This window comes from Rissa tridactyla, chromosome 13, assembly GCF_028500815.1.
Source record: "Rissa tridactyla isolate bRisTri1 chromosome 13, bRisTri1.patW.cur.20221130, whole genome shotgun sequence".
NCBI classification, from domain to species: domain Eukaryota; kingdom Metazoa; phylum Chordata; class Aves; order Charadriiformes; family Laridae; genus Rissa; species Rissa tridactyla.
The window spans coordinates 15,222,951-15,250,940 of NC_071478.1; the positions used below are offsets into that span (position 1 = coordinate 15,222,951).

The window sequence follows — 27,990 nt, forward strand, 5'->3', positions numbered from 1 at the left end:
TAAAAGGTTTAAATCATTTATTTGCACGTTCTTTTTTCACACGCCTCACTCAAGGGATAGAAATTTATGGTAAGATCTTATTCACCTGAACTCCTCTGTGTCCATCGGCAATGGGAATAGCCTGAGCGTTTCCCTATCAACCTTAAGTTGTACTTCGGGATAAGGCATTTCAGCGGAGCAGAAAGCCGCGAGGGCTGTTCCAGGGAAGCCTTGCTCTCAGCGCTGCCTGCTGCGCAGCCTGGAAGCCCGCCTGAGTTGCGGAGAGGGCACAAGGAGCCGGTATGAAAATAAAATTCCCAGAATTACAAATAGTACAAGAGGAAACGGGGGGCTGGTGCAGCCTGTCCGACGCATCGCGGAGCTGTCACGCACACGGCTCTATGAACTGGAGAGCAGTCAGGGTCTGCAGGGAGGGCAGCTCCTGTCCTTCAACGGGCAGCCCTCTCGCAGGGCGTGCGACTCCGCGCGAGCTGAAGTGCCAGGTATTGAACCACGACATCCAGTCCCCTGAGCAGAGGGAACGCCGAGGGAACGGAGCACAGCTGCCTCCTCCCAAGCAGAGGACTGGGGATGATGCAACACCGGCGCTAAGAGTCTTTCAGGAAGGAATCATGCCTTTATTCCGCTTTCTGTCAGCCATGGCTCGTCGGTTATGGTTAGCTCTCGTGCTTTTGTTTGCTTCCTTCTTCCTTCGTTCCTGCACTGTTTCCCGGTTCTGCCCATGGCCCTTCACATTCCCAACAACAGCAGAGCTGTCGTGCTTGTGCCTGGAGCAGACAGAAAAAGGACATCACAACAAGCACACCGCACACCTAGGGGACAAAATATACCGATCCTGAGAAACAACTGGGTGTGCGGAGTTCAGCCGTCAGGCCTCGAGCCTCGGCTCACCCCAGCTCTGCAGGGCTTCTGCAGTAGCTGGGGATCAGTGTTAGCCACACAATGACCGCGTCCTTCTACATGCCGAGTCTGTCAGCTAAAGCCAGCTATTAAACCTTCCCGAAATCCCCGCGGGAGCTGTTCAAGCTCTGGGAAGCTGTGCTCTCCAAGATCCTATCTTGCACAGGGTTCTGCCGCTTATGATAAAGGGTTGTGCCTACCCATTTGATGGGACAGAACAACCAGCACTGAAGTAAAAGTTGGGCAAGGAGGCGAACGCCCCCGTGGTAGTGACCCTGAGGTACAGGAACGGTAAGGAACAGGTATATCCCCTCAACAGTTCCGGTCAGCAGCAAAACACCTGCTAACTGCAGAGCCGCGGTTTCACCCCGCAGAGGGAGACACTCACTTACCCCTTCCTCGCAAGGTAAGCCAGCCGCCTGGCCTCAGCTCTCTCCCGCAGCACAGCTGGGTCCTGCACAAAATGGTCCTGCCATGAAAAGGAAGGAAAGAGGTGAGTGAACTCATCGGCGTCGTGCAAAAGGCTAGAGCAGGAGGTGATTCTGTTGGACCGCGGAACGGAGTCAATTCGTTGTTCATTATCTCTCTGGCTGAGCCAGCAGGATTGGTGTCAGTGACTCTAAACACAAAACCTGGCAGAAAACCTGACTGATACTTCTTCCCACATCCTACCTCTGCCAGCAACACCATCAACGTCACTATTTCCAGTATATCCATGACAACGGAGCATTAGTGACCCTCAAAGTGTTCTGCTGGCATCGCCTGCCTATGGAATAAAGGAGATTAAACCTCTCCACGGCGTAAGTGTCATTGCTGCAGAGCGGTCAGCCTAGGAAGCAGTGATAGCTGTACTCAGGGGACATTTCACAGTCCAGCAGACCACGGAAGTAGCCACCCTGAAAAGCAGCCCGGTCTCCGGGCTACTGTTAAAAGATTCACTCTCCGAAAGAGGAAATCTGCTCCACATGACTCTGCAGGTGAAGCAGGTAAGACATATGGTAAATCTTAATGCAACTCCAACCACAAACTAAATATCACCTTTGTTCTTTCCTTCTCGGCTTCCTCCTCCTCCTCCTCGTCATCCTCTTCCTCCTCCTCCTGTCCTTCCTCCTGTCCTTTAGGTCTCAAGACTTGAGGAATTGTGAACGGCCTGAGAATTAAGACACAGTCAGCAATGAAGAAACTACAGCCACAAGCATTCCACTGAACAAGCGTTTCCCTTTCGTTTTGCATCATGTCTTTAAAAAAGGAGAATCTACACATTTCAGGGACTTGGCTTTTTTTCCTGAAATGAAAAAAAGTAATAAGAAAGAGACCCAGTAGGTAATGACACATTTGCCATGGGCAATTAACGAACACAGATGTTCTTCAACAGGGAATGTTCGCTATGAAGTTGTTACTGAAAATAATAATAGGTAAAAAAAAAAAAAAAAAAAAAAGGAACAAGTCAGGAAAAACCTGAAACCTCACAAGGAATTTCTCCAAGGAAACGACTGGTTCCTCTGGGAGAAGGGGATCCGGGCACAGCCACAAGGCATCAGTAAGGAGGACGCTTTGCTGGGCTTTAGCTCGCCCGTCAGGGAGCATCTATGGTACAAAGACAAACCCCTAAACCTCACGCTCAAACTCAGACAGAAACATTAACGCTCAGAAAGTGCCATCCTCCAAAACCACTGTGACTGGTCAGTGGCTACCCATGGAGCCCCAGTTTCATTGCTGTGCCCCAGTTTCCTACTGGGGGAAATACCTGGAGGAATCCATCAGGCTTTATGAATCACCCCAAACACGCAGAGCGGCAAAGGGCCTGGGGGGCAGAGGCGGAATTTACCACGTGCCTATAGCTCTTCTTTAATATATATACACGTATGCGTATGCTTAAATTCTACTGGAATTCAGATCCACCGTTCCACTGCCAAAGAAATAAATGTAAAACCAGAAAAGCCTTTGTTACTTCAAACCTATAGATCTAGTTTTCGGCAGTAACCTCCGCTAATTGTTCCTGCTGCCTCTCCAGGAGCAGCGAGCGCTGAGCACCTGAAATAGGAGAAAAAGATCCGAGTGCCACACTGTTACAGGCAAACCACAAAAAGGATTTAAATTGAAGCCTCACCACACTTTAGGAGGTGAAAAAAAAAAAAAAAAGAAAAAAAAAAAGAAACAGACAAATGAACCCCAAAGATCCATTTTGGTTTGAGGTTAGAAACGGCGACACCTTCATAAGATATCAGAATTGAAAAGGCCACTTTCAGAAGTGTTAAGGCAGCTTTTAAAACACTTTTTCTGTCTCTAGCTCTTATTTCTAAAATAAATATTCTACGGCCTCCACCCCAAACTAACCCTTTGCTTCTTAGAAGCTAATCGTCAGTCATTGTGGAGAGTGCTGTGCTCTCCATCAAGGACTGAATTCCAGGTGGCAGTGGCTCAGGAGGGGATTGGCAAGGAGAATAATTCCAGTTGTACTATTTTCCAAATTTTGAAGTTTTCCTTTGCTAACCAGTCATTTTACATTGCCCAGCTACACTCAATCCCAATTATCCAAGACAGCCCATTCTCCCCCGCTGCAGGATAGTTCTCTGTAAGCAGAAGCACCGCCGAGTGCCAGTTTCAACGCAGTGGCAAATCCCCCCTCTTAGATTTGTTGACGAGTTGAGGCGATGGCTGAGTCCCGCAGACACAGAAAGCGGAAGCCCCAGAAGGTCCTGGGTGCACGCCACAGCGGCAGTCCCTACCAACGGGAGAAGGGAGACCCAGATCTCCCTCCTGGCATGTTACGGAGAAAGCAGCCGCAGCAGAAAAAGGGGTGGTTTGAAGCACGCACGTCCTCGTTGAGAAACAGAGCCCAAACCCCAGCGTTGAACAGCTCTGTGCCAGCCAGCCAACTCCAGGTGGCGATTCCCATCAGCCTCCCATTCACTGAAGCCCCAGCACCTACCTCCTACTGATCAGCTCGTCGTCCGAGTCAGCATCATTTGCCCCCACTTGGTTTCCATCGTAAGTGTCATCGTACTCGTCCTCGTAGTCCTCCTTGTAGAGCTGAGCTTCTCCCGGCTGCACAGGAACCTCCTCCACAATCACGCTGTACTGGCTGTAGCGCTCCTTCTGCTCAGCAACCAGGCGCTTGTCGTTCAGCAAACTCCTGGTCGTGTCCTTCTCCCTCCTGCACTCCACAGCATGGAAACGGAGAGGCAGACACAGAAAGGCAGCGTGAAGATCTTCTCTACAAGTTACTTTTTTTTTTTTTTTCCTGTTAGTAAGGGGAAGCTGAAGCAACAGAAGTCTCATCTCAAACTCCACAAGCACTACTAAAGCTATTTCCCCTCCGATTTATAACAGGGCTGTTTGTCTGGCTACTAAAAACAGCCACTCCTGGCTTGGAACAAAGTCATTTTTAAACAGAAGCCCAGCAAGATCACGCAGCAGGTAAGAACAAGGAATTGGAGACCGCCACTGTCATTTGAGACAGAAAGGAAGCTTTTACAGGAGGCCAAATGCAATTATAGCCAAGACAAAATTTGGCCAAGACCCAAATAACACCAGAAGCCCAGTGAATCTTGAATGGCAAGCTGTTGGGGCTGAGACTCCAGTCTCGGAGGCGGCTCTGCAAGGCCCAGAGTGCCCTCTAACACCCTGCTGCAGTATCGTCTCACTGCGGTAGCACGCACGGCTGCAAATCATGGACCAGGGCTGCAGTAGAGTAACTGCTGCCCGGACACGTGTGTTCCTACAGTCAAGAACCTCCACTTACAAACGTGAGATGCAAAATATGAATGTAGGTGGGAAGAGCCCAAAAATGACCAGTGCAGCAAGTAAAGATTAGGATAAACACAACGAAGAATGCAAAGAACAAACCAGAGTAGACTAGTGATTCTGATCCAACCTATCTCAAAGCACTGCATATACAATTTAAGAAAAAAAAAAATTAAAAGGCAAGTAAATTATAGTCATTTTAAAGAAGGGAAGACCAAGAAATAGAATTTTGACAGAGGCATTAAAAAGCCACCGCTGCGATGCTGTGTTTCAAGCTGCACAAGCGTAAACTCCTTGAAGTCCCATTTTTCAGCCCAGCCGAGTCTTTGCCAGCTTACAACAAAGCAACAAGGGATTCCACTGTCAAGTACTCACAGGACAACTTGCAGCCCTCACAGCCTAGAAAGTCACACCTACCAGCGATCTGTTTGGCATCTGGGTATTATCAGAGAAAGCACCCGTCCGAGGCAGACTGTCGGTGACTCAAGAACGGATAGACTTATGTGACATACTAGCAAGCAGCGGGGAAGTGATCTAAGCAGCCTGATTTTTATTAAGAATCCCAAAGCAAAGTAACACTGCAGACGGCTGCGGTTCCCCTCTCTAACGTGACTCACGCTGTTACACGCCTGCGTTTAGCTGCAAAATGCCCTACAAAGCATGTGGTTAGTTCGCACATACCTAGGCTGGGATAACATCTTCTGTTGGTATTCAGCATGAGACTGAACTAAGTATTTGATAATTGTTTCCTGTTGAGCTGGTCCGATGACTGCAGAAGAGCCGCAATGAAATGTTTCGGGCACCAATTCCAGGAAAAACAGTGGGATAACTCCTCTAGTCCCATGGTGTTCAGATGTGCTCTGACTTCAAGAGACAGATCCAGCTAGCAATTACGGCTGGACAGGCAGAGACAGGCGAGATCGCTTTTCAGGATCAGCAAAGAATCACGTATACACTAGGATGGTCATTTCCTCATGCTTGTTTCCCTCCTCATCCCGGTGTGGCTTTCTCCTGCACCTTAACAGTCCCTGCCCCACACTGCTTAACGCTTACCCGCACGGCAGCTGGTGCGATGGGACCCAACCTGATCGGCCTCTTGAAGCACTATCGCGACATCACGCTTAGGCAGCAACACCACTTTAAACACAAGCAGTATTTGGTGAGCAAAAGATTTTAAAAAGGAGAAAAAAAGAAAAAATATTGATAGAATTCGAATCCAGAGCAGATGCCAAACTAGGCTAGGGGAATGCTTGGGTAAAGCCTCAGGTTTCTTACTTGTGGAACAAGCTCTATGGAGTAAGTTGCACTTTTAGTGCTGCCAGGACACACTCTTCATATTTATGGAGTTCTGAATGTTCAATCCTAGAGAGCAAGGTACTATAGCTTATCCTTTGACTCAGTTAGATACGGTCAACTTTGGGCGTAGGGATCAGCATTGCTGGTCCCAGCTAGTTACCTCCAGGTTTTAAAATCCACTCAAAACATAAGTAACATGTCTGGAGTCCTGCAGAGAGAGCGTTCTCAGTGTAAGAACAACTGTTTGGAAATGAAGACATAGCCCGAGGGAGGCCAAGAGCCACCAGGAACAGCAGCAGTAAGAGGATAATCCCAAGAGGCCACGTAACAGTGCAGCAGAAGAAATGACAGCTCTCCCTGGCAGAAGAAGACGACACGGCTTCCCTGGCAGCAGCCGGGGGGCAAAGCCATGGGAGCAGGGTCCCAAAACCCAGCTCAGGGATGACTGACAACTTCCAAAGCTCTTTGAGTGATCTGCAGAGGGAGCTGCCGGCAGCATTATTCCATATGCTGGCTGCACTGCTCTCTGGCCTCGGCCGGCCGCTGCGGCAGCCACCCACACGTGCGAAACGCTGGGGAGGTGGGAGATAACCGAGCGATAACTTTCCCTGTGCACAAGGCTCCTGCTGACAAGGTGCCTGCCTGCACTCTGAGCAAGGCAACATAACAAGGAGGAAGGAGAGAGATTGCGCCTGTGATTTCTTCGCTATGGACACTTCAGAAAGTCATTGCCTTGGCCAGAGAGAAAAGAAAAGATTTTCTTGCCTAGCTGAGGCAATACAAGCACTATAGCACTGCTGCTGGAGAGTTGTTCCACTGGACTTTGGGACAAAAGTGGTTTTGTCCTGAGAGCTGATGCAGCTTTGCAACCAAAACCTTAACCAAGAAGTCCCAGGCTCTCATGCGGCTCCATCTCCAGCCAGACTTTTATTTACGTTCTGTGGAAACACATACCGACATAAAGATCAGACTTGGCTTGTTAAAGAAAGCGTATAAAAAGAATCTGAAACGAATCAACCATACGCGGAGGTACCGCTGACATCAATGGGAGCCAGCAGGACCATGCCCTAACCGAAATCTGCATGGAGCGTGGCACAGCACAACATGCCAAACTAGGCGGAAAGCAAAGGGAATGCCCTTCCGCAGGACGCTTACAGCAGCAGGAACAACAAAGGTAGTCTAAGCCACTGAGCGCTATCGGATTTTGCAGTAGATGGATATTGAAGCTTCGCTTGGATCTAAACCAAACCATTCTCAGTTCGGAGTCACAATCCCAGGCTCGCAGAGGTGGTTGCTTTTCAAGGTTTGTCGCTCAGTACAGGTTTAACACTAAGACCAAGAAGCAAGAGCCCGACACTACAAACGAGCTTGGCAGGGCGAACTCTAGCAGCATACAGAGGAAAACCAATCAGGAAAAACGCTAACTGAAACCAACCCCCTAACAATACTTCATTTTACTTTCCCAGAGAAATAGAAGGGAAACGTTTTTGATACACCTTACCTCCTGCCAACAAATTCCTGCAGGAGGTTTGTAGGAGAAATAAATTTACAGGTTCACAGGTATTTATTCCCCCTGACAGACAGGGTTAATTAAGGGCGCACGATACTCACCGCTTGCCTTTTTGTATCCGAGAAACATCCACCGAATCCCTACTGAAAACATCAAACTCATCATTCTGGAAAACATTATGGCGAGAAGTGACTAGAGGAGTAGGGTCTGGCTTGAGCTGTCTGTGAAAAAAGAAAAAAAAAAAAAAGACCGAGAGAATAAAAACAAAGGTGAGCTGAGGAAGACCAAGTCCTCTCCTTCCCGAGACCTTGCTTTAGTCTTTGTCAGTCTCAGAGTCACCCGCAGCACGCCACGCTCCTCTTCGTGGCGCTGGCTGAGTGGGTCACAGGCTGCTGTTCCTTCATGTCACACTGCAGTACGTGCACAATCACTACGCGGCATTGGTCTGCGATAAAAGGCAGAATTTTCGAAGCTTCTCTTTGCGGGGAAGCTAAAGCAACTTACAAAAACCCAAAAGAAAATTCTTCCGTTCATTTAAGTAAAACTGTACAGCAGCATGGAATATCCAGCCTGCCTGGTCTCAAAGCAGTGACTCAGTAAAGCCAAACACTAAGTATGATGAATTACATGCTGGAAAAAAATCCAATAATTTGCTGCTCTTGATTTCAGGATATTTATCTCCCTATGGTTCCTTCTTAATTCTTTCTCAGGGTTGCGGGTTTACATTTGTTCAACTTTTAAGTCAAAAGACCATTATTTTTACATCCATTTTGTTGGTGCTGTTAGCTCAGCTGGGCATCTGAAAACGCCGCTGTGCTCACTTCTAAAATCAGCAGTGATCAAAATTCTACATTTGCTATTGAACTGACGGTTCTGTTTGAAGATGCAAGAGGCAGGGAATAAAAATCCAGCCCTATCTTCTGTAACTGCTGGCTTTGCAGAAAAAACCCCAACCCTTCCGAAAGCCCACCCCACATCGCTTGTGCCGAAGTCAGCAGATCTGACTGTGAGAGCATGAAGATTGTTGCAAAACTAAGATATTTTTTTTTTTCCCCACATCATTTTTCTGATAAAGATGCTTTCCTTTTTTAATGCAACAATGAGACAGTCTGCCCGTTCCTCCATGAAATGTGAACAAACAGCACATTCACATCCTGACACCCAGTCAGAAACTGCTGTTGCAGCACAAGCACATGCTAGCAGCTGCAGGCAAACTAAAACAACTCAGTTCCACTGCCAGCCAGAAACCCTACATCCCATGCACAACCCGGAGAAGCAAGCAAAAGGCTGGCAAGTTTGTCAAAGGGTAGATAAAAATGGGTCTAAATTGGCATTTCCAGACTCTTCTCTGGTTTATCTTCAATCGCAAAACAGAAAATCCCCTTTCAAATACCGTATTTGACTCTGCAGGTTGAATTGGAGCTGAATTAGTTCCTTTGAAGATGCCCTTTGCTGCAGGACAGCTGGGATTTTAACACCTACGACCCTGTCCTCTGCAGCAAAATAACTTGTGAAGGCAACACGTTCTATTGCCCAGCCCGGGCTAAGCCCGTATCCCCGTGATGGGATTTTAATGGTTCTTATTTGAGTGTTTGATGTACAAGTATTTTTGTTCCCCCCCATCACAAAACACAACCCAGCACCTGCTCTACTGAAACGCTGAACAGTGAATGTTCCAGGCCTCCGCAGGGACGCAACGAGGGCAGATGGCAACGAGAAGCTCTCACTGCAGATAATCTACCCCGAGAAAACACACAGCCAACTTCTTAGAGCTCTACAAGTTGTCTAACCTTCAGTAAGAATGATGTTAAATGATAACCCACAAAGGAAAAAACAGAAGGCATGGAAGCTGTGCCAGAAGTTGTCCCACACCTTTGCATTGTACGGTCCAGCTTATCCAAGTATGGCACCAGTTTATCTTCTAGAATGTTGTTGATCACTTGCTCCGTGTTGTAGCTGTACTCTTCCAGGCAGGCCAGGATGAAGCCCTCCCCAAGGTCTGGCAGCAGGTCTTTCACTTGAGAGATCAGAGAGTCCAGCTCCACCCCTGACACCTTGGCAACGGGCGCAGCAGCTGCTCCGGCGCACTGCAGGTACCGAACAGAACGGGGGGCATTACCGGAAAGAGCCAGCAGCTGAGGGAAGGCAGGTATGCACATTAAGAAAGGGAAAGGAGCAGTCTGGGTTATCAGAATTTAAACACAAAGAAGTCAAAGAAGAGTAATCAGTTACGTTGTTTATACTACACAAGGTCCATGACCCAGGCTGGGGGCACAAGACCACTTTTGTCTGTCTCCGAATCAGCAAGGATACTCTGGAGAACCCCTTCCTCAAATAACATGTGAACTGTGCGTTTAAAAAACATGCCCACGAACTACAGTGATGACGCACAGTACTTCAATTAACCACCGCAGCCGGAAAGCCAAGCCAACAGCAATTTGCTCCAAGATAAAGCTGGGATTCAGGTGTAGTTTTGTTTCTCATTTCACATGGCACGTGAGGCTGCACTGAAATCTAGCAAAGGTAAGAAAGGAGAGTAAATCTCATGTGATCTCCAAAACGGAGCAAACCAATCCTCTCTTCACAGACAAATGAAGGAAGGACAGAAAGAGCAGAGGCCAGCCCTGCCCGCACAGCCCCACTCACCTCATCCTCCGACGCGTATGCGGCCGCGAGCTCTTCCACGTCCTCAGCAGTGCTCTCCACGACGGCTGACGCTCCATTAGATGTTGCTGGTGGTGTTGGATCTTTAACGACTTGGGCTTTTTTCCTGTCTACCCCTTCCCACGCGCTTTCCACTGCTTGGAGGATATAGGCTGTCCTGGTCTCATCTCTAATAGGCCAGCATTGAGGACATTTCTAGATGCACATACTCAGACCTATGCAACTATCAGTGACTCCCAAGCCTGTGCCTACGTTTAAATTCTCCCCTTGCTCTTTTTAAGAGAAAAAAAACCTTTCCCTCCCTCAGTCGCACAGCTTAACCAGAGGCAGCAACACTGGAAATGCCACTGGCGTGAAGGAATCTAAGAGCAGCCCAGTCTGCAAAACCCCAAGGTGACAGCAAAGGATACAGCGTGGAGGACGCCTGCTGAAGCAGACTGACATCATCCTCAACAGGAAACAGCTCGTCATAGTCACGGAGAAATCTGAAATGGCAGAAGCAAGTTTAATCAGTCGAGCTCAAGAACAAACGACCAGCAAACCTATCACACACTGCCATCCCCGCTATGCCACTTTGACTTCCTCGCCGCTCAGGCAGGAACACGTACAACCTCTCGCCCGATACTGAATTCCAGCACGGGTTGCCATGTTTGATTTTGCCCCCGTTACACTGCAGCAACATTTCCCCGCCCGAGCCATCGGAGCCAGATGCAACACTCCTCACTATGCTGAGACCTGTAACCCAGCGCAACATTACGGAGAAAATATGGTTTATGACTTCAACATGATCAGAACGACAGCATCGTCAGGAGGACGACACCGAACTCCCAGTTCTGCCACTTATTCCCTTTGCATCTTCAGCATTAGCACTTGATATCTGTCTGGTCACCCCAGTTGAAAAGCACAGATTAGTAATAATAGCCTAACTTGTCAGAGTAGCTAATGGCTAAATTGCTACCCTCCACTTCGACAGCCTAGATTAAAGAGAGCGAAGAATAACATTCTCTAGCGTCATGCAACACCCTCCCCACCTTTACAATAAAGTCTGTACTGCAGTCTGACATCCTCTCGCAGCAGTTCTCCCAACTAGTTAGAATGATTTCTAACTCCCAGATGCATTGTAATGCCTCATAATAATGTCTCGGGCAATGCTGTTGTAAAGAATGGAAGAGGAAGGCAAGCTGACCCTCCCTTTGGGCCTCTTTCAGCAAGACTCACCTCCTTTCCTGAAGCACCGAAGTGAAGATCTGGAGAAATTCCTCAATAAAAGGCTGAATGTTCTCACAGCTACAGAAAGCAATGGCACAACAGAGTGAAAACCTCAGTGGCAAGCCTACCGCATTGCACAATCTCCACGTTCTGCCTCACTAGCCAAACTAGTCACACTCATACATCACAGGAAAATCCCATTTGAAAATAAATTTCCGACCACTTTTTGGCTTTCACAGGAGCAAAGGGTCAAATGGACGCAAGTTTCTTTTATGGCTTCATCAGCCAGCCAGATCTAAAGCTGTATCGCAGTTAGAATTACAAGGCTTCTGAGAGGCTTTACAAATCATAGCTTGATGCCTCTGACTTGCAATAAGCAGAGAAGGGCGTGTGGCGCTTTTGTAATTGCACTCTTATTATACGTCTTGGGATTATACCAGTGAACCTCCCAGAAAGTCTGTGAGAACACATGCCAAGCAAACTCCTAGTGCAGCCTTTCTGTTCTAATGCCGGAGCCTCCCATTGCTGCTGATGCCTCGAGCCTCACAGCAGGACAGAACGCTCTCTACAGAAGATCGGTGTTCAAAAAAGGTACTTCTCCAGAAGCCGGACGTATCGTTTTCGCAGGAGCCTCAGCTCTCGTCAAACTGGCAATGAGTTTCTGGAGCTGTTCTTTACTACCTCTGAAGTATACACAGTCCTTAATACCGTGGAATCTGAACACGTTACGCTCTTTGGTTCATTTACGCTGTCAATATTCGGGTGGCTACCAAAAGGCACTGCTCAGGTAAGCAAGGGTAAGGCAAGGCTGCTATCGCTCCTTTAAGGATTGGGTTTACAGCACAGACACACTGGGCGACAGAATCCTGGTCAAGGCAGCAAATCCAAGTCTCGCACAAGAAATTCCACCAGCAGACCTCCTCGTTTTGGACAACTCTACCAATATCAAACCAGGGAAAATAGTCAAGCCAAACAGGAGCCACAGATACCAGCCACCTGCAAAACCTGTAATGAGCACAGGCAAAGAGAGACCAGCCCAAGGCAGCACTGGCCTTCCAATCGAGACCCAGGTTCTTGGCTCTGTCCCCCGTCCACAGCACGATTTTGGGTCATTTCACTTCTCTTCATTTCTCTATTTTAAAATAAGGATAGTTATACTTGCCTTCATTGTGAGACTACTCACAGAGCTATCAGTTAACAATTTTCACAGTAGTGGGGGGGGGAAGAACTAGGCAGAGGCACTAGTATCTAGATTTAAAATGACTGTTTTCAGTGACCTATAACACTGCATCGCTTTTACTATGGTGTCTCGGTCAAGGTCTCTACACAGACCATTAGAATTTGCAACTTAGCCATAAATTGAGGTTAGAAAGCTCGATGGACCACAGCATGATCCCACTCTTGGGGTCAAAACACAGCTCACCACACCAGTTCTGGAACACATAGCTCCATCGGGAACATTCCTGCTACGTGCAGGACAACAGACTTCTGATTTTAGCCAAAGTCTTTGGCTACAACCCCAACACAAACAGCAGTATCTGTTCATTTTCTCCAGTAAATCTGAAAACGAGGAAACAATCTCCCCCATAACAGCAATCAAATAACTGGCTAGTACCACAGCGCCCAAGTGCCAATACCTGCTTTCTAAGATGGGCTGCAGACAGACTTGGTTTATTAGGACGTGAAAAGCTTCGATCATCTTCTTTCTGGAATGCGAAATTCTTCTCCACAAATCCGCAAAAACACTTCAGAGAGAGCAAAAAGACACTGTTGGTGTCAGCACAAGAGATCTGAATCTTTAACACACCTCTACTCCAGAGTTAACCCTCTAGAGGAGGGATTCCATTAGCAGAATCATTTCTTTGCTGCAAGGACCAGAGATTAGAGCCATTTCATGGTCATTAAGGCAAATCCAGTCTCTAAACAAAGTTGGTCTCAACCACCAATTGTCCCGACAGCTAGACACGTGGTACCTCAACTGTACCAGCACAGCCTGCGCCTTAAAATGAGAGCCATCTATACACAGATGTCATTCGTGTTTTCACACTTCGTTACAATTTAAATGCATCTCCCATCACGTTTCTTCTTAGACAGCAGTGAATGAAATCATTAGTCACCCCACTGCCCAGGAAAACTTGGAATTAGAAAAGCTTCAGAGTTCTTTGAAGCAGCACAAAAGAAAAGATAGAAAGACTCTGGAGAGGTGGGTAAAGCAGCATTAAGTGAATTTTTAACTAAGCCCTGGAAGACTTTTATTGAAAAGAAAATGCAAGCCTTTGCAGACATTTTCACCTGTTATCCTCATAATGCCTCTTCTTAATTGCAGATTCCAGCTCAGGAATTGCCAATTCATAAAACGAAGCTAATCTGCAGAAAGGGGGAACAAAACAGCAACCGTCAACCGAGGTTTCAAAAATCATTTGCTAAAAGACAAACCAATAAATTCTCCTCACTAGCAGTACTCATTAGTGTTACCCCGTTTGTTATTTGTTCCCTGAAACACAAGCAAGCAGGTATGCGCTAGACAAGAGCGGCACTCTAAGGAAACCCCCAAGGTGTCTTTGAAAACGTAGGCAAAGAAATGCGTTTGAAAAGCATCGTGCTACGGAACAGAAGAACAATCTGCCCAACTGAGAAACATCCCGAACACAAATTTGCAGCCTGCAAAGAGCTGAAATGCTGGAGTCCAGCCCGAAACACCCCCTCCCACTCCAATATCCTTATGGCCCTTTCTTGCTGTATGCTAAAAACTGGATATGAAACAGGATATGATTGCCAATAAAGTCTTACTGGTCTTGCTATTCAGCTCTGCTCTAGGTGGGCATTTAGACAAAGGTATCCAATGCGCAGAAAGCCTAAGAGGGTGTTTCAGTAGGATGGGGCAGGGAGGAAACAAAGAAAGTTAGTTTGGTGCAGTTTCACATTTTACGTGCCGGGCAGCCCATGCAGACCCTTTCCTTCGGGGCCGGAGCACCAAGAGATGTGGAGAAACGCCCTCACAGAGCAACAGCCTCATCAGTAGCTCGAAATTACAACTAATGGTTTACAGCACTGTGCGCAAAAGCCAAGCCTGCTGAACTGACGAGCAGAGGCTCCATGAGGAACATTATGTCCATGTCTCATATTAAGAGCCAAATATGTTAAATGAGTATCCTTGAGGCAAATGTAGCAGAAGCTGGTTGATACGATTAGTCAGGGAGAGAAATTAGAAGTGCCAGCAGATCGATTCAGACTCACAGAGGTTCCAAAAAGATGACACGTAAATCATTTTCCCTCCCCACACTCCAAAGACCCAGTCATTAGTCCATATTGAAAAGTAATGAAAATGTCGCTGTTGTCCCACTGCACAGAGATCAAGACTATTTTAGCACATCTCTGACCTCAACAGTAGAATTAAAAGCAAAAGACTTTCCTCCTCTGAGTAACCACGCAAGTAAGCAGCGCTGCTTGCCAATCCAAACAGCCACCAATCTGCCCTTCCTTCAATAACCAACTCGACGACAACATCCAAAGAGGAGAGAAACCTGCACGCCCCAGAGCAGCGTTAACTCATCCTGTGGTCCATAAACCACCGGCCGCTGTAAGACTTCAGAGGTCTGCAACATGATTGGAAACAAAAGCAAAACACAAACGTGTGTTCCTTCTCACTAACAAGCAAACAAAACAGGGGAAGTAAGGACAATAAATTAACACTTCAGTTGGTCCTAAACAAAGGCTGTTATGGCAAGACTCTACAAGGTGATCTGGGGGCTTAACACAGCCAGAGCGAGCTGGGTAAGTGCCACTCAAGGACCTGCAGCCTCTGTGAGAACACACTCGGCTGTCTGGTCCTTCAGACCATCCTGACTCATCGCCAGCGTGATCCAGAGTCGGACAGGGAATGAGCTGTCCGCCCAGCTGTGACAGCGCTGGCTTGTCACCCTCTCCCAGGCGCTCAGCTTTTACCAAACCTCAATAATGTTCTCTAGCATAAAACTTAGGTGTAACAGCAAAGAAAAGCGTTTATTTTCAGACCTGATGGACTATCACTCAACAAGACTTTCTGTTTCCCTTGCTTCGGGTCCTACAGCGGGAAGCTCTTTTTGTCCGCAACCTTTTAAAGCTCCTCCCTTTCCACCCTTTCCAAAGCACAGCGGGTACTATTTACTGTCACTGTTGCCTGGCTCTAGGATCTAGATAATGGTGAAGGTGAACATACAACAAACAAACTCTAGACGTCCCTATATTCATTAATTTACTGGGAGTCTCTGTATTCCTGTCGGTGTGAACCTAGCAGTCTGTAGTTGCATTAAATCTGTCTACTCTTTTTAAGATGAAGGCAGCGGGACAGGACACAGCAGCACATTCAGTATTTTTACTTTGCCAAGACAAGCTCTGTCTGCAGCCCAAGATGTACCTGTAGCAAAATTCATGTTTTTGGAAGGTCTGGCAAGCCAATGGGAAGACGTCAAGAAACGCCCAGAGTGTTGTGCAAGTGTCACATAAGTACAGCACGATATCCTTCAGCTCCTGAGAGAGAAAGAGCAATTACTGAGAGAAAGGCCAGCTAAGTTTTCGTAGGAACACAGTATAACTCACCAGCAGGGACACAGCATGTTCAGCCCCAGCCTTTTTCCTGGCTGCACAAAGAGTTTGCTATCAATCATAAACACATTACACACAACTCGGACTAGAGGCAGAGACGTCTCTACTACAACTTCTATCCTTTAAACATCTATAGTGCAATCCCAACTGCTCACTCTCATGGAAGATTCTGGGAAATTACAAGAATCCTCATCAGATCCTGGTTTGGACAGTGGCTTTGCCCTCTATATATCCTCCACATCCAGTATTCTTCCCCAGCTGCCTGGCAGCACCGCACAGCAGTAATACAGGAATTAAAGGGGTAATTTCAGCGGTCCATTTCGGAGCAAGATGCATTCCCAGGGTAGCTGTAACAACTCCCACATACAGATTGTATGACTAGGATTTTTAAAAGACCATGCTCACTGGGACGGGGCCTGTCTTTGCACAAAACAACCCTCCTAATTAACTAGAGTTTAAGTACAGTATTGCTAAACAAACATTTCTGAAGAAAAGATCAACTCTGATCACTGTCAGGGTTACGTGGAGACTTCCGTCAGATGCTATGGTACATTACTTACAAGGTGGTTAAGCGAAAAAAAGATGCCAGGTTTAAAAAGAACCGACGTGACAACAGATATGGTTGAAACGCACACAAGCAAAGCAACCAACTGATGGTGGAAAGGCTTTATCATCAAGTCATATGACAAGCAGTGAAACAATGACAAGGAGCCATGTGCTGTATGAGCCAGCAGTATTTGGGAACAGAATGACCCTCTGTGGCCTTAGTGCTCCATGGAGTGTTCAGTCTGCAGGAGCACAAACAGCGAGGGGAAGGAGCAACAGTTCTACCTGGAGGGGCATGTTCCCCGGAGTCACGTTTACTCTTTCTTCCAGTTTCTGGGGCTCAGCAGAGGCTCCTTCACACTGCAAGCCACACTTATGCAAAATATTGTTGAACACCTAGATCAAGAGAAGAGAACAGTGTTAAAACGGAGAGGGGAAAGCAGCGGGACACACTTTCTATGCAATATGTCACTATTTCCACAGCTGCGTGAGACGAAAGCTGCAACAGAGTTTTGCAGGCTGCAGGAGGAACAGCCAAAACCGCGCTTTTGAAACCCCACGCGACTTGCGTGCAATTGAAGTGCAGCTGCGTAGGGTGATGGTGCTGAGACAGGGACGGCAGCTAACCCAAACCCTTCGCTGTGTGAGAAAATCAGCCAACACTGGGAGGCCACCCGGGATCCCCATTTGCAAGGGAGCAGTGGGACAACTGGGAAGTTAACACCACCCCCTGCTTACGGGCTAGTCCCAAAGCCTTCCTGCCCTCTCCCCTCAGGTCAGCAGGACAGATTTTGTGGCTTTTCTTTATAATCAAAGAATCGGGTTCCGTATTGCTAACAAACTCTGGCATACGACCAACTTTAAAGCCACTCCTCTACGTTTGCACCCGAAGAGATTTGTCAAACCCTCCTCCCAGAGACGTGTGAATGGGTGGCTAAAGGCGCTGACGTTGCCTACGTGGGGTTAATATGACTATTCTACAGGGCACATAGGCTCCTAAACCTGCACAGGTATCGACTCCTTTCAGAGACAGCGTAAGCACATAAATAACTCTACGGAGCAGTAATGACACATCATTGTTTGAGCTGTTTCATCCATACGCTTGAGGTACACTGGTATCACCCTGCAATGGTTACAAAAACACAGTAAAGAAACCAGCATTTTACAGAGAAACCACTCCGATGTAGTAGATCACAAAAGCAAATGAACTGTCTGCTGTCCTCCCCCGTAATTCATTTGAAGGTTTGGTCTTGCATCCTAGAATATTTTTCAAACGTGATATCACCTCTGAGATTTAGCTCTAACTGTTTCTTAATACACTGAAAGAAAGAAAAATGTGGGCTTTCAAGAGTCAAGTGACATTATAGGTGTCTTGGGGTAAATGGTACCTTGGGCTTGTTTATTTTTGCGCACAGGCGAGCTTTTTGAGGACATAAACATGACATTTCCAGGGTACAAAGATGTCAAGGCACCTTGATTTCCCCCTCAGGTTAAATGTGAATCCTGCTTACCGTGTCTGGGGAATAGACAGGCTGCTTATGAAAATGAGAGCTTAGACATGGAGAGATGCCAAATATCTTTTGTACGATAACAATGCATCCCTTCCAACAGATTTGCATTTGCTCCCGAGAACCTGCAGCGTTAACACGCACCCATTCTACTATGTGAAGCCTTAGCTACCTCTCACGATCTACGATTTTGGTCTAAGTTTCAATGCTTCCCCCACTTCAGGGGCGTAAAAAGAATGCTTTTTGAACTGCCTAATGAAAATTCCTTGAGCTTAACTGCAGAGAAGGCCATCAGCTGAAGGAAGGTAATAGGGAATAGTCATCAAGTAATACTAGATAAAGGTTCAAAAAACTACCTGACACATGTTAGCATGAACTAGAGAGAGAAAGTAAGCAACAGCAAGTACATTCTGCCTGCCTATGACCACATCTGCTCCCTGCCACCCTCTGAGCTATGCCATGTTTCCAGATGGAATCTGAGCCAAGCAGGAATGCCATACCTGGAGGACGGTGGGCAGAGTTTCGTCTAGGTCACTGAAGTAACTTGGTTGCCAAGTGAAGATATTTTCTGAAAACAAAGAGGGAAGGAGACCATTAGTTCAGACATTCACGCCAACAGGCAAACCTGCAGCAGCAGATGTACTTGTGTTATTACTGACACCCCCGGCCCCTCCCGACACAGCTCATAACCATTGAGGACACGGCACAGGCTCGCTTCTCAACTCGTACATGGGCCCTACTCCTACAAAGCTGGCCCATCAACTCCTCAGAGCAACCGGAGAACTGGTAATGAGAATATGCTCATCAGAGCAGAGCCAACGAGATGTTAGATGATTCACACCCCAGAGGCTGCATCAATGAATAATGCAAATACTATCGCTAAACATTCCTAGTTCCTTTATTTGACAAGTGGAGTTGACTTTTAATTACTGATAACAGTTCAGCATACACTGGAAAATGTTCTGCAGAATGTTTCTTAAAGGTAATGAGGCTTTAGTAATACCTGCTATTATATTACTAGGACTTCATTATCTTTACAAAATACTCCCCTGAGTAATGGCACACCATAAATCCTCACCAAGTAAGCACAGAGGCTGCCTATTTTCCTGTGAATTACTGTTCAGACAGCGAAAATTAACAGAGTTCTCCAGCAAGGACAAAGCATGGGTAAGAATTATGAGACAGGTTTCAGAAAAATTTATACCCCGAGAAGAACCTAAAGTTTATCAAGTTATGAATTACACCCCGGAACTGCTCATGCCGTTACTGTCACAACATAATGCAAATGATCAGCTGAGCAAATCACCGGCCACTTGCGTGCAGCGTTATTGCACAGCACTCTAAAGCGTATGTATAATTCAAATGAGGTTTCAGACACTTAGGTCTTCTTCAGAATATTTTAAGACCCAGAATATCTAAGCTTCACATCTAAAAGAGGACTACCTATCTTGTCATGCCTTCTTCCCACCTCTAAGGCTTGACAGATGAATTTAGAGTGGAAGTTACTGAAAAAGGATAAAAGGATTCAAAAATGCAAAGGTTTATCTAAGCTTTTCTGGTCTGGAAATATGACCGCATCCCACGATCTCTAATGCTTCTCGTGTTAGTAAACTTGGAAATGAGACAAAAATAACTACCAAAGCAAGGGAAAAGTTTCATTACGTGAACTGCAGACAAAGTGGGTTAGAATTTCGGAAGAAGAGCTCACTTAATTCAAGGTTAAGTACTCTTCCATCTGTGCTCAGGTGGCTGTCAAAGATCACAGGTAAGTTCCCTTGTGAGAAGAGCACCGGATAAACACAGAAGCTAAACCAGCATGCTCTTTCTTCATTACGCAGATTCTAACATCCAAGGCTGAGATGTTGCTTAACACGCACTTGCCACTAAGGCTGTCCGTACAGATAGAGAAATCTGGGGATAAGCACAGCTTGAGCAACGCTCTGAAGTGCTTTGTGGTTTGAAGGCACTATATAAATCAATGTCTGCATTGCAATTTCACGTTCTCCCACTTCATAGTCCAGTGATTACTACACATTGCACGTTTCGCTTGGCTCCCAGCTCTGGGAACAAAAGGACTCGTATGAGCAGTTTGACTGTGCCCCATCTCCTAACCCTCCTCCCTCTCTGCCCAGGAATTGAGTTGTTTGCCCCTTCCCATCTAGGGGTTTACAGAGCCCTCACACTCCTCTGGCAGTAGCCGAGGACACATTTCATTGGCACGAGGCACAACTGAGCCTTGGTTCACGCCAAACGCCATGAGCCCAGCTCAGGACCGCTAACCAACAGGTCACAATGCATTCCCTGACGTAAGTGAAGATCACAAGAAAAAAGAGAAGAAAAAAAAAAAAAAAAAAAAAAGAGTAATCTGATCTAAAAATTGATCTAGAAATTATAGAGTCCTCAACTAGAATTCTTTATCCGAGCAGTAACATGGGTGTAAAACCCCAGTCATCACTTGCCATTATACAATTAAGCAAAAGCCTAAAGGCAACAAGCTGTTCCTTGGCTTAACTAACCAATCATCTTCTGGAGCAGGAGACCATTTCCTTTCCCAAAAAGCACACAGAGATCCAGAATCTTAGGGATGTCGAACAGGAAGTTATTGTAAATAATTTCTCCAAAGACGGAGGGCGTGATAAAATGATCCTACAAAGAAAAAAGAAGAGTAATTTAAAGGATAATCCATATCTTACTCTGCAAGAACTCCAGCATTATGACACCTGTAAAATCATCTCTCAAAGGCGTATTAAGGATTTTGTTTCATAGAAGGCGACAACTCTGCTTACACCAGAGCCCTCTATCCTCACATTCCCAGCTACTTGTCCCTGCCTCTACGCCATCCACCCCACTGGCCTCCTGCCACTCACCGTACGGCCAGGCCGCACCACGAAATGAACCAATCGACCTAAAAGTTAAACCAAAAAGGCACTGACAGTTCATTCAGTTTCCAGACCTGGCTCACTATGGCCAAACAAAGAGCTGAGCTGCCCCAGGAATGGCTCAGCTCAGTAGTACGAATGAGTAACCAGGCGTAGGAATGACTTAACTGGCACTGACACTGAAAAAGCGCACACGAGATCACGGCCTGAGGTTACTGGTACCCTGGAAGAGTAGAAGCAAGGCACCAAAGACTGCATCAGTGACAAGTGGGAAGAAAACCCAGGAACGGCAGCTCTATACCCTGACTGCCGAACGCTGTCGAAAACACATGACACCGAAGGAATTTCTTCACAAATTCTGGACGACAAAAATTCCAGTCTCTTTGTCATCGAGAGGCAAGCAAGCGAAAACGTGACTTTGGATTTTTCAGAAGACAAATGTGCTTATGATAGCAAATGTTTTCAACCACAGTGAAAGGTAGTACACACATCCCCTGCTAAAGCAGAGGGACAGGGCTTTACGCTGGCTGGGTTCAATTTCTAGAACTCCTGCTGACAGCCTGCATGACAAAAGACTATTCATTCTCTTCAAACTACTCAACTATAAAATGGTTTCAAATGCTCGTCTGCCTCATTGGAGTGGTAAGATTTAATCAGATCCTGGAATGAAAGACACCATAGAGGTGTCGTATTTTCGCTGAAGTGGTGCCAGCATTCCTTCTACCTGTTCCCGCCCCACTCCTCCAACTCCCACTCCGAGAACTTCCCTCAAAACGTCCTGAATTGTCACCACTGTGGTAACCAAGAGACTCAGTACATCACTAAATAACACATCGCGAACCAATGAGGATATCAAGGGAGCAATCGCTAAAACACAAGGTGCCTCACTCATCCTGCCCAAAGGCCGTGTGAGAATTCCACAGCTGCTGATGGGAGCTGTGCTCACACAATTAGGGCTGAGGATGTCTTTCAGTTATGACGCCGAGAAAACAGTAATTTAGAGCAATTTCATTGTGTGTCCAAAACTTGGGGAAAGTTCAAGGAGAGACAAGTACTAGCGCAGATTACGCGACACCGCATGGCACAGAGGAAGTGGCAATGAGGGAGCGAACGCTCGGCTACTGGTGTCCTGAAAAGCTTCTGTTCCACCCAGCCGTACGAAGGTCAACTTGCTCTTTTTTCCTCTTACAGCGATGTATCACACCACCACACGTGGCTAACCCGCTATTCCTTAGCTGATTGCCTGGATCTCCTTCCTAAGAAATCACCGCATAGTTCAGATACTTCAGCTCTGAGTGGTTATCATCTCCATACAGAGGAACAGACTGATAAAAACAGCCAGGGAGAGGAATGCAGTTGGACACGCAAGTAAGAAACATGATTAATTTCTCCAACTGTCTTTTCTCCTAAGCTATACAGCCCGGAGCACCTGCAAGGCAAAGAGATATTTACCTTGGACTCCTTGTGAGTGGACATTCTGAGGAAAGTCAGGAAGACGCTCCGATGAAGACATTTCTGCATTTCATTCACCTCCGGATGGCAATCCAACAACGCATCAAACTTGCGAGGGGCATAGCACAGGTAGGAATCCAGACATTTCTGAAGCGTCTCATCAAATATTACCTTGCACAATGAAAGAAGGGAATGTCACACATTCGCAGGTTGCGTTCATGGGCAGCCCAGTTAAATTTGAAAGCACTCTAAAACATTCAAGAGTGCTAAAAGGCTCCACGTACGCATCAAATACAAGCAAACTCTTAAAATCCCCAATGAAAAATTTATGGGGAAATACTACTTTCTTTGCACTCTGAGGGGCAGTAATTAACATTAAAATGCTTGACAAACGACATAATGAGCACATACAAGTCTTTATGGAAACGATTTAAAGTTCGTGGCTTTTACAAGCACCTAGATTGTTCATGCTTCTTCTCCAGTGTCCACAAAACAGTTATTACCTGGCACCAAAATTTGTCATGAGGCAAAGCCAGGAGCCAGTTCAGGTCATCTGCAATGAATTTTGCTCGCTCCAAGAATTCTTCCACTAAAGCAGGGTCTCTGACAACAGGTGGCGGTCTGTATGGCACAAAAGACCGATCCGCTTTGATTTCTGGGTGCTGCGGAAAGCCAGAACACTGGATTAAAACCACAGACCAAGTGACAGGAACGCTCGGTTACCATTCGCGCCGCTCACTGAATTTTAGGAAACCGACACAAAATTACACTGTAATACAATCTGACATTCGGTTCCCTGGTAACTTCCCATTTTCTAATCTTTCAAGGCAGCAGATCAGTGGATTTACATCCTTATTTATCAGCAATATTTTCCGCCCTTCGTAATTTGGTAGATGTTGCTCCATGCGTTCTATTAACCACAAGCCTTGCAAAGCAATCCTCCCACGCCTTCAAAACAAACAGCAACAGCTTAATGTCATGCCTTTGAAATGTGCCCTGCACTCTCTCTTTTTCCTCCAAACTGGTTCTTGCACAATATTCCATGAAGTCAAACCGACGTGACCACCAAATGCAGAGAAGAAACGTTTCCCTGCCCTTCCTAAGGGTTACTGAACAGGCTTTGCCCAAATACCTAGAATGAGAATCATGCTGAATAGCAGCAGCAGCAGCTTCCAGCTCTGCCTCAGCCCTGCACATGCCCAGGGTCAACCTCCTCATGAGCAACCAGCATCACCGGCAGGTCCCACTTCTGCAACAGGCCCAGGAGAAGGCTCTCTCCACGCCTTATTTCTGGGAGAAAAGCCTAACTGTGGGTTGAATTTTCTGATTTCACCAAGCGGGAGGTCACGGGATGCAGCAAGTGGATGGACGGACTTATCCCAGTGCTACAGCTCAGAGCTAAACTTCCCAAAGTTTGGGAACTTGCAAAAGCTCCCAAAGCATTCTCTCTATTGCAGCAAAGTTTACATTGCTAATCAGGCCGTTCCTCAAAAGAATAAGGAGGTTTGGGAGAACAGAGTTTCCCACAGATGTTGAACATAGTACATTTTCATTTGCCCATCACTGAAATAAAATTCTCAACTATCTAAATGCGCTAAAACACGCTGAAAACAATTTCTTTAAGAGGCAAGTGTAAAAGGAATAGGCTTGTAGACTCCTAGGCAACAGCGAACCGTGACCGAGCTTAATTTTTAATATAGAGAATAATTATGTATCAATGAGTAGACAGATTATAGCATCGTAGAATTGATTAATAATATGCAGGTGGTAAGAACAATACTAAGCAAGCACAGAAAAGTACTGCTGGTTTGTCCTTTGTATAGCCCTTACCACGGCTGGCTCAAAACCCAGTCGAGCTGAATCGACAGAATAGTGAATGTAGATAGTAGGTGTAAGACAGAAAAATAGATAGGAAATAAGTGATTAACTTCGAAAAGGTTGGGCATTCAAAAACAGACGTAGCCTAAGCATATAATTAATAGAATATTTTAAGTTTCTAAGAATCCTACAGGTGAAGATTGTTTGAAGAAGACAAGAGACCGTGGTGACCAGAGACTGCACCAGTGAGCTGCAACTTCAAAAGGGGAACGGGAACGAGACAATAAAGAATCACCTGAGACAGAGGAATTGTATGGACTTTTGAAATTACTGAAGAATAAAGAACTGAGAAGTCGTGAAGGAACATCCAGACCCTCTCGGATAAAAAAAATACCGATTATGTCATGTTTGTTTCAACTGTGTATATATGAGATTATTCCTTGTCCGTCTTCGCCACTCACTGAGGTGATGGCCCAACTCTGAGTTGTCAATAAAGCAAACCTAGAGGTACCCACCGTCTAGTGAAATTCTTTAACAGCAAGCTGACCAAATTTCATCACATCCTGGACCAAAGGCTAGTTTTGCCCAGCCCTGAATATATGACAATTATTTGTTAAAGGTCTTGTTTGTCTTTCAGGAAAAACACAGCTCACCAGTGCCGGTAAAGTTCTCAGCTTCCCTGTCCTGGGATCCCTTTCTGTCAGCTGGAGTTCATCCAGCGGCAGTGCTGGCATCCTGATGACTTGTTCCTGTCTTCAGCAAAGAGAAAAACAAAAGCAGCACAGGATGAGTTTTACAAGGTCAATCAACCAAAAACACAACAAAAGAGGCTACAGCCTTACTCTCACACGCAGTAGCTGGAAATATATTTATGCAAAGCAATTTATACACCGCCCAAACGCCAAACCTTGAGGGAACACCCAAGAGCCCGTGGCACATGCCTCAGAAGAAACCTGTTCCTTACCGAGAGGCCATCGGTACCTTCCAGGACAACAAAGAGCATTTTGGGACATTTTTTAATATGGGAGCTTGATATTTAAAATCTGGTTCCAGAAGAGCTGGGCTGAACTCTGCTGTTGCAGTCTCTTTCAATGCCTGCAGACTATCTCCTGACATTACAAACTGGAGAGGCAATCGAAAGACATCCTGCCAACATACTATTAAAAGAATATTTTTGGTGCTTACGTGGCAGAATCCCTCGGTACTCATCCAGAGAAGGCACACATGGTGAGCCTACAAACCACAGCCCTCCTTTCCCCTGCCATTTCCCACGTGCTCACAAAACCATATTTTATTCTACAACAGCATTTTTAAGCTCAGAAACATTTCAATCAACTTTCTGAAATTAACTGCAAGTCAAACCTTAGAGTAATTCAAAAGAAATTATTGTATGCGCTGTTTAAGTAGTTCAGATATTAACCAAAAAATGAAAATTGCAGGTTAATAGAGCTTTTCATTTCTTGGGGTTTTATAGTGTTATGCTTTCTGTGAAATGTTATGTTCTTGTTAAGATCTAAGATCACGAGTCTCCTTTTATGCATACCTAATTGCATTCTCATTGCCTGGGCAGAATAACAATTAAAACAAGAGAAGGGTCCCTGCAGCTGAACGACGCTAATTCAGGAGCACAACCTCAGCTTAGACAGCAAGGAAGAGAGTAATGTTTTTGGTTCCAGAGAATTTGTCTGCTATGGACCTAGGCTAAAATTGTGCCAGCTAACATTTTAGAGTTTGATTTTTCATACACACACCAAAAAAAAAAAAAAAAAAGAAAGAAACTGCACTTGAGCAACACCAATATATTGGACAGCTTAGAAAACTTAAAATAATTATGCCTTTCCAAGGGAGTTTAAAGATTAGAATATTGACAAGAGTGTTTTCAATTTTTTTCTTGATGATAAACCATTTCTTTGAAAAACACACTTTTCAGCAGAGTAAGCCAAGGTGTTTTTCAGTTCTTATCATATATTTAATTTGGCTCTTCAAGTTTCCAACATCATCGGAATCATTCGTGCGTCCAACACGCACAAAGAAGCTGTCGTGGTTTAACCCCAGCCGGCAACTAAACACCTTGCAGCCGGTCGCTCACTCCCCCCCAGCAGGATGGGGGGAAAGACAATGGGAAGGATAAAGGTGGGAAAACTCCTGGGTTGAGATAAGAACAGTTTAATAATTGAAATTAATAATAATAATGGAAAATAACAAAAAAAAAAGAGAGAAATAAACCCCAAGAAAGACAAGCGATGCAAACAAAACACAAGTGCTCACCACCAACTGGCCAATGCCCACCCAGTCCTGAGCAGTGCCCCCCCCAGCTTTCCCCCTAGTTTATACGCTGAGCGTGACACCATATGGTCTGGAACGTCCCTTTGGTCACTGGGGTCAGCTGTCCCAGCTGTGTCTCCTCCCAACTTTCTGTGCCCCCCCAGCCCGCTCACTGGTGGGGCAGTGCGAGGAGCAGAAAAGGCCTTGGCGCTGTGTAAGCGCTGCTCAGCGCTAACGAAAACATCCCCGTGTTATCACCGCTCTTTCCAGCACAAAACCAAAACGCAGCCCCACACTACTGTGGATAAAATCAACTCTACCCCAGCCAAAACCAGCACAGAAGCATGCGTTTGCAACAAGGAAGAAAAACATCGGGTCTCATTTCAAGCCTGCCAAGCATCAAACTCTCCAGTCCAAATCGAAAACATCTTGGAAGAGATGACAAAAAGCCTATTCATCTGCAGAAGGGCATAAATCTGAGTATGGAACATCCCCAATACAGAGGGCCATCCCTGGTCACTACCATGTGCTTTCCTGCCCAAGAGCTTTGGCCTACACTACAAGGCCACGATTAATTTGTCGCACCCTGTGATCTCAGGCACGCAGCACAAAAGCCAAACAGCCCTAGCAAAGAATAGAACAAGCCAGACTCCTGCCAGGGAAACTTGTTTTTACAGCATCAGAAACGTTCTCTGCCCCATGCTTCCCACTATTCCACCAAGGTGTGCGGACATGGGGATGTCAGGGGCAAGGGGCACAGACAGACATGGAGACATCCATGGTGGAGATGCACAGGCATGGACATGGGGACACCCATGGCGAGGTGCACAGACAGACATGGGCACACCTTAGGTTAGGTGCACAGACGGACACGGGGACACCCACGGCGAGGTGCACGCATGGACACGGGGACACCCACGGCGAGGTGCACAGACGGACATGGGGACACCCACGGCGAGGTGCACGGACATGGGGACAGTCCAGCACAGAGGTGCATGGACATAGGGACACCCATGGCCAGGGGCACACTGCTGGGGCCGCAGCAGCCACCACAGCACTGCTGGCCAAGGAAAGGTCCCACACTGCAGCTTCACCACCGGCTGTGCTACTAGAGAGCTGGCCGAAGCCAGGGACACACACCCCCCCTTATATACTGTCACCAGCCCCGACCTTCCCCTGCTCCTGCACCGCAGGGACCTCCAGCAGGCCACCAGCAGCCACCGCCGAGTCCCCAGCCGGGCACCGAATGCAGCTCTGCCCACACACCGCAGCCAGGCCCAGCCCCTCCCGGAGCCCGGCACACCCCCGGCCCCAGGCCCCGTCACCCAACCCCGGCCCCAGGCCCCGCCGCCCCCTCCAGGCCCCGCCGGCCGTACACCATGCCCCGGCACAGCCAGGCTCTGTCGCTCCGGACACCCCCCGAGTCCCTGCCCCCCCACTCTACCCAGCCCTGTCCGGTGCCGCCCCGGGCCAGTAACCCCCACACAGCCCCCGGGCCCGCTTTACCGACAGCAGCCTCCCGCCGCCACGGCCCCGCCGCCGGCACCGCACTTCCGCGGCACAGCGACTTCCGGTGCCCGGCGGAAGTGACGAGATCGGTGGGCGGCCAGGG

At 46.9% G+C, this 27,990-nt stretch overlaps 1 protein-coding gene across 4 annotated transcripts; it reads right to left on the bottom strand.

The window, feature by feature from the left end:
* On the bottom strand, positions 1-27,973 carry ASCC2 (activating signal cointegrator 1 complex subunit 2). 4 transcript variants are annotated; one of them, XM_054219413.1, is made up of 19 exons: positions 27,885-27,973; positions 24,767-24,866; positions 22,799-22,957; positions 22,296-22,466; positions 20,481-20,610; positions 18,465-18,532; positions 16,742-16,852; positions 15,723-15,835; positions 13,619-13,693; positions 12,964-13,071; positions 11,336-11,404; positions 10,528-10,602; positions 10,100-10,286; positions 9,326-9,540; positions 7,555-7,674; positions 3,833-4,057; positions 1,939-2,050; positions 1,293-1,369; positions 1-767 (listed from the first exon to the last, which is right to left on the bottom strand). In XM_054219413.1, the coding sequence occupies exons 2-19, from the start codon at positions 24,845-24,847 to the stop codon at positions 599-601; spliced, it is 2,265 nt and encodes a 754-aa protein (XP_054075388.1). In that variant the 5' UTR covers positions 24,848-24,866; positions 27,885-27,973; the 3' UTR covers positions 1-598. The 4 variants fall into 4 exon arrangements, with proteins under 4 accessions (XP_054075388.1, XP_054075386.1, XP_054075385.1 ...); XM_054219411.1 differs by having other exon boundaries at positions 9,326-9,588; XM_054219410.1 differs by having other exon boundaries at positions 9,326-9,588; positions 24,767-24,862; positions 27,885-27,944.
* Positions 27,974-27,990: the final 17 nt, after the last annotated feature.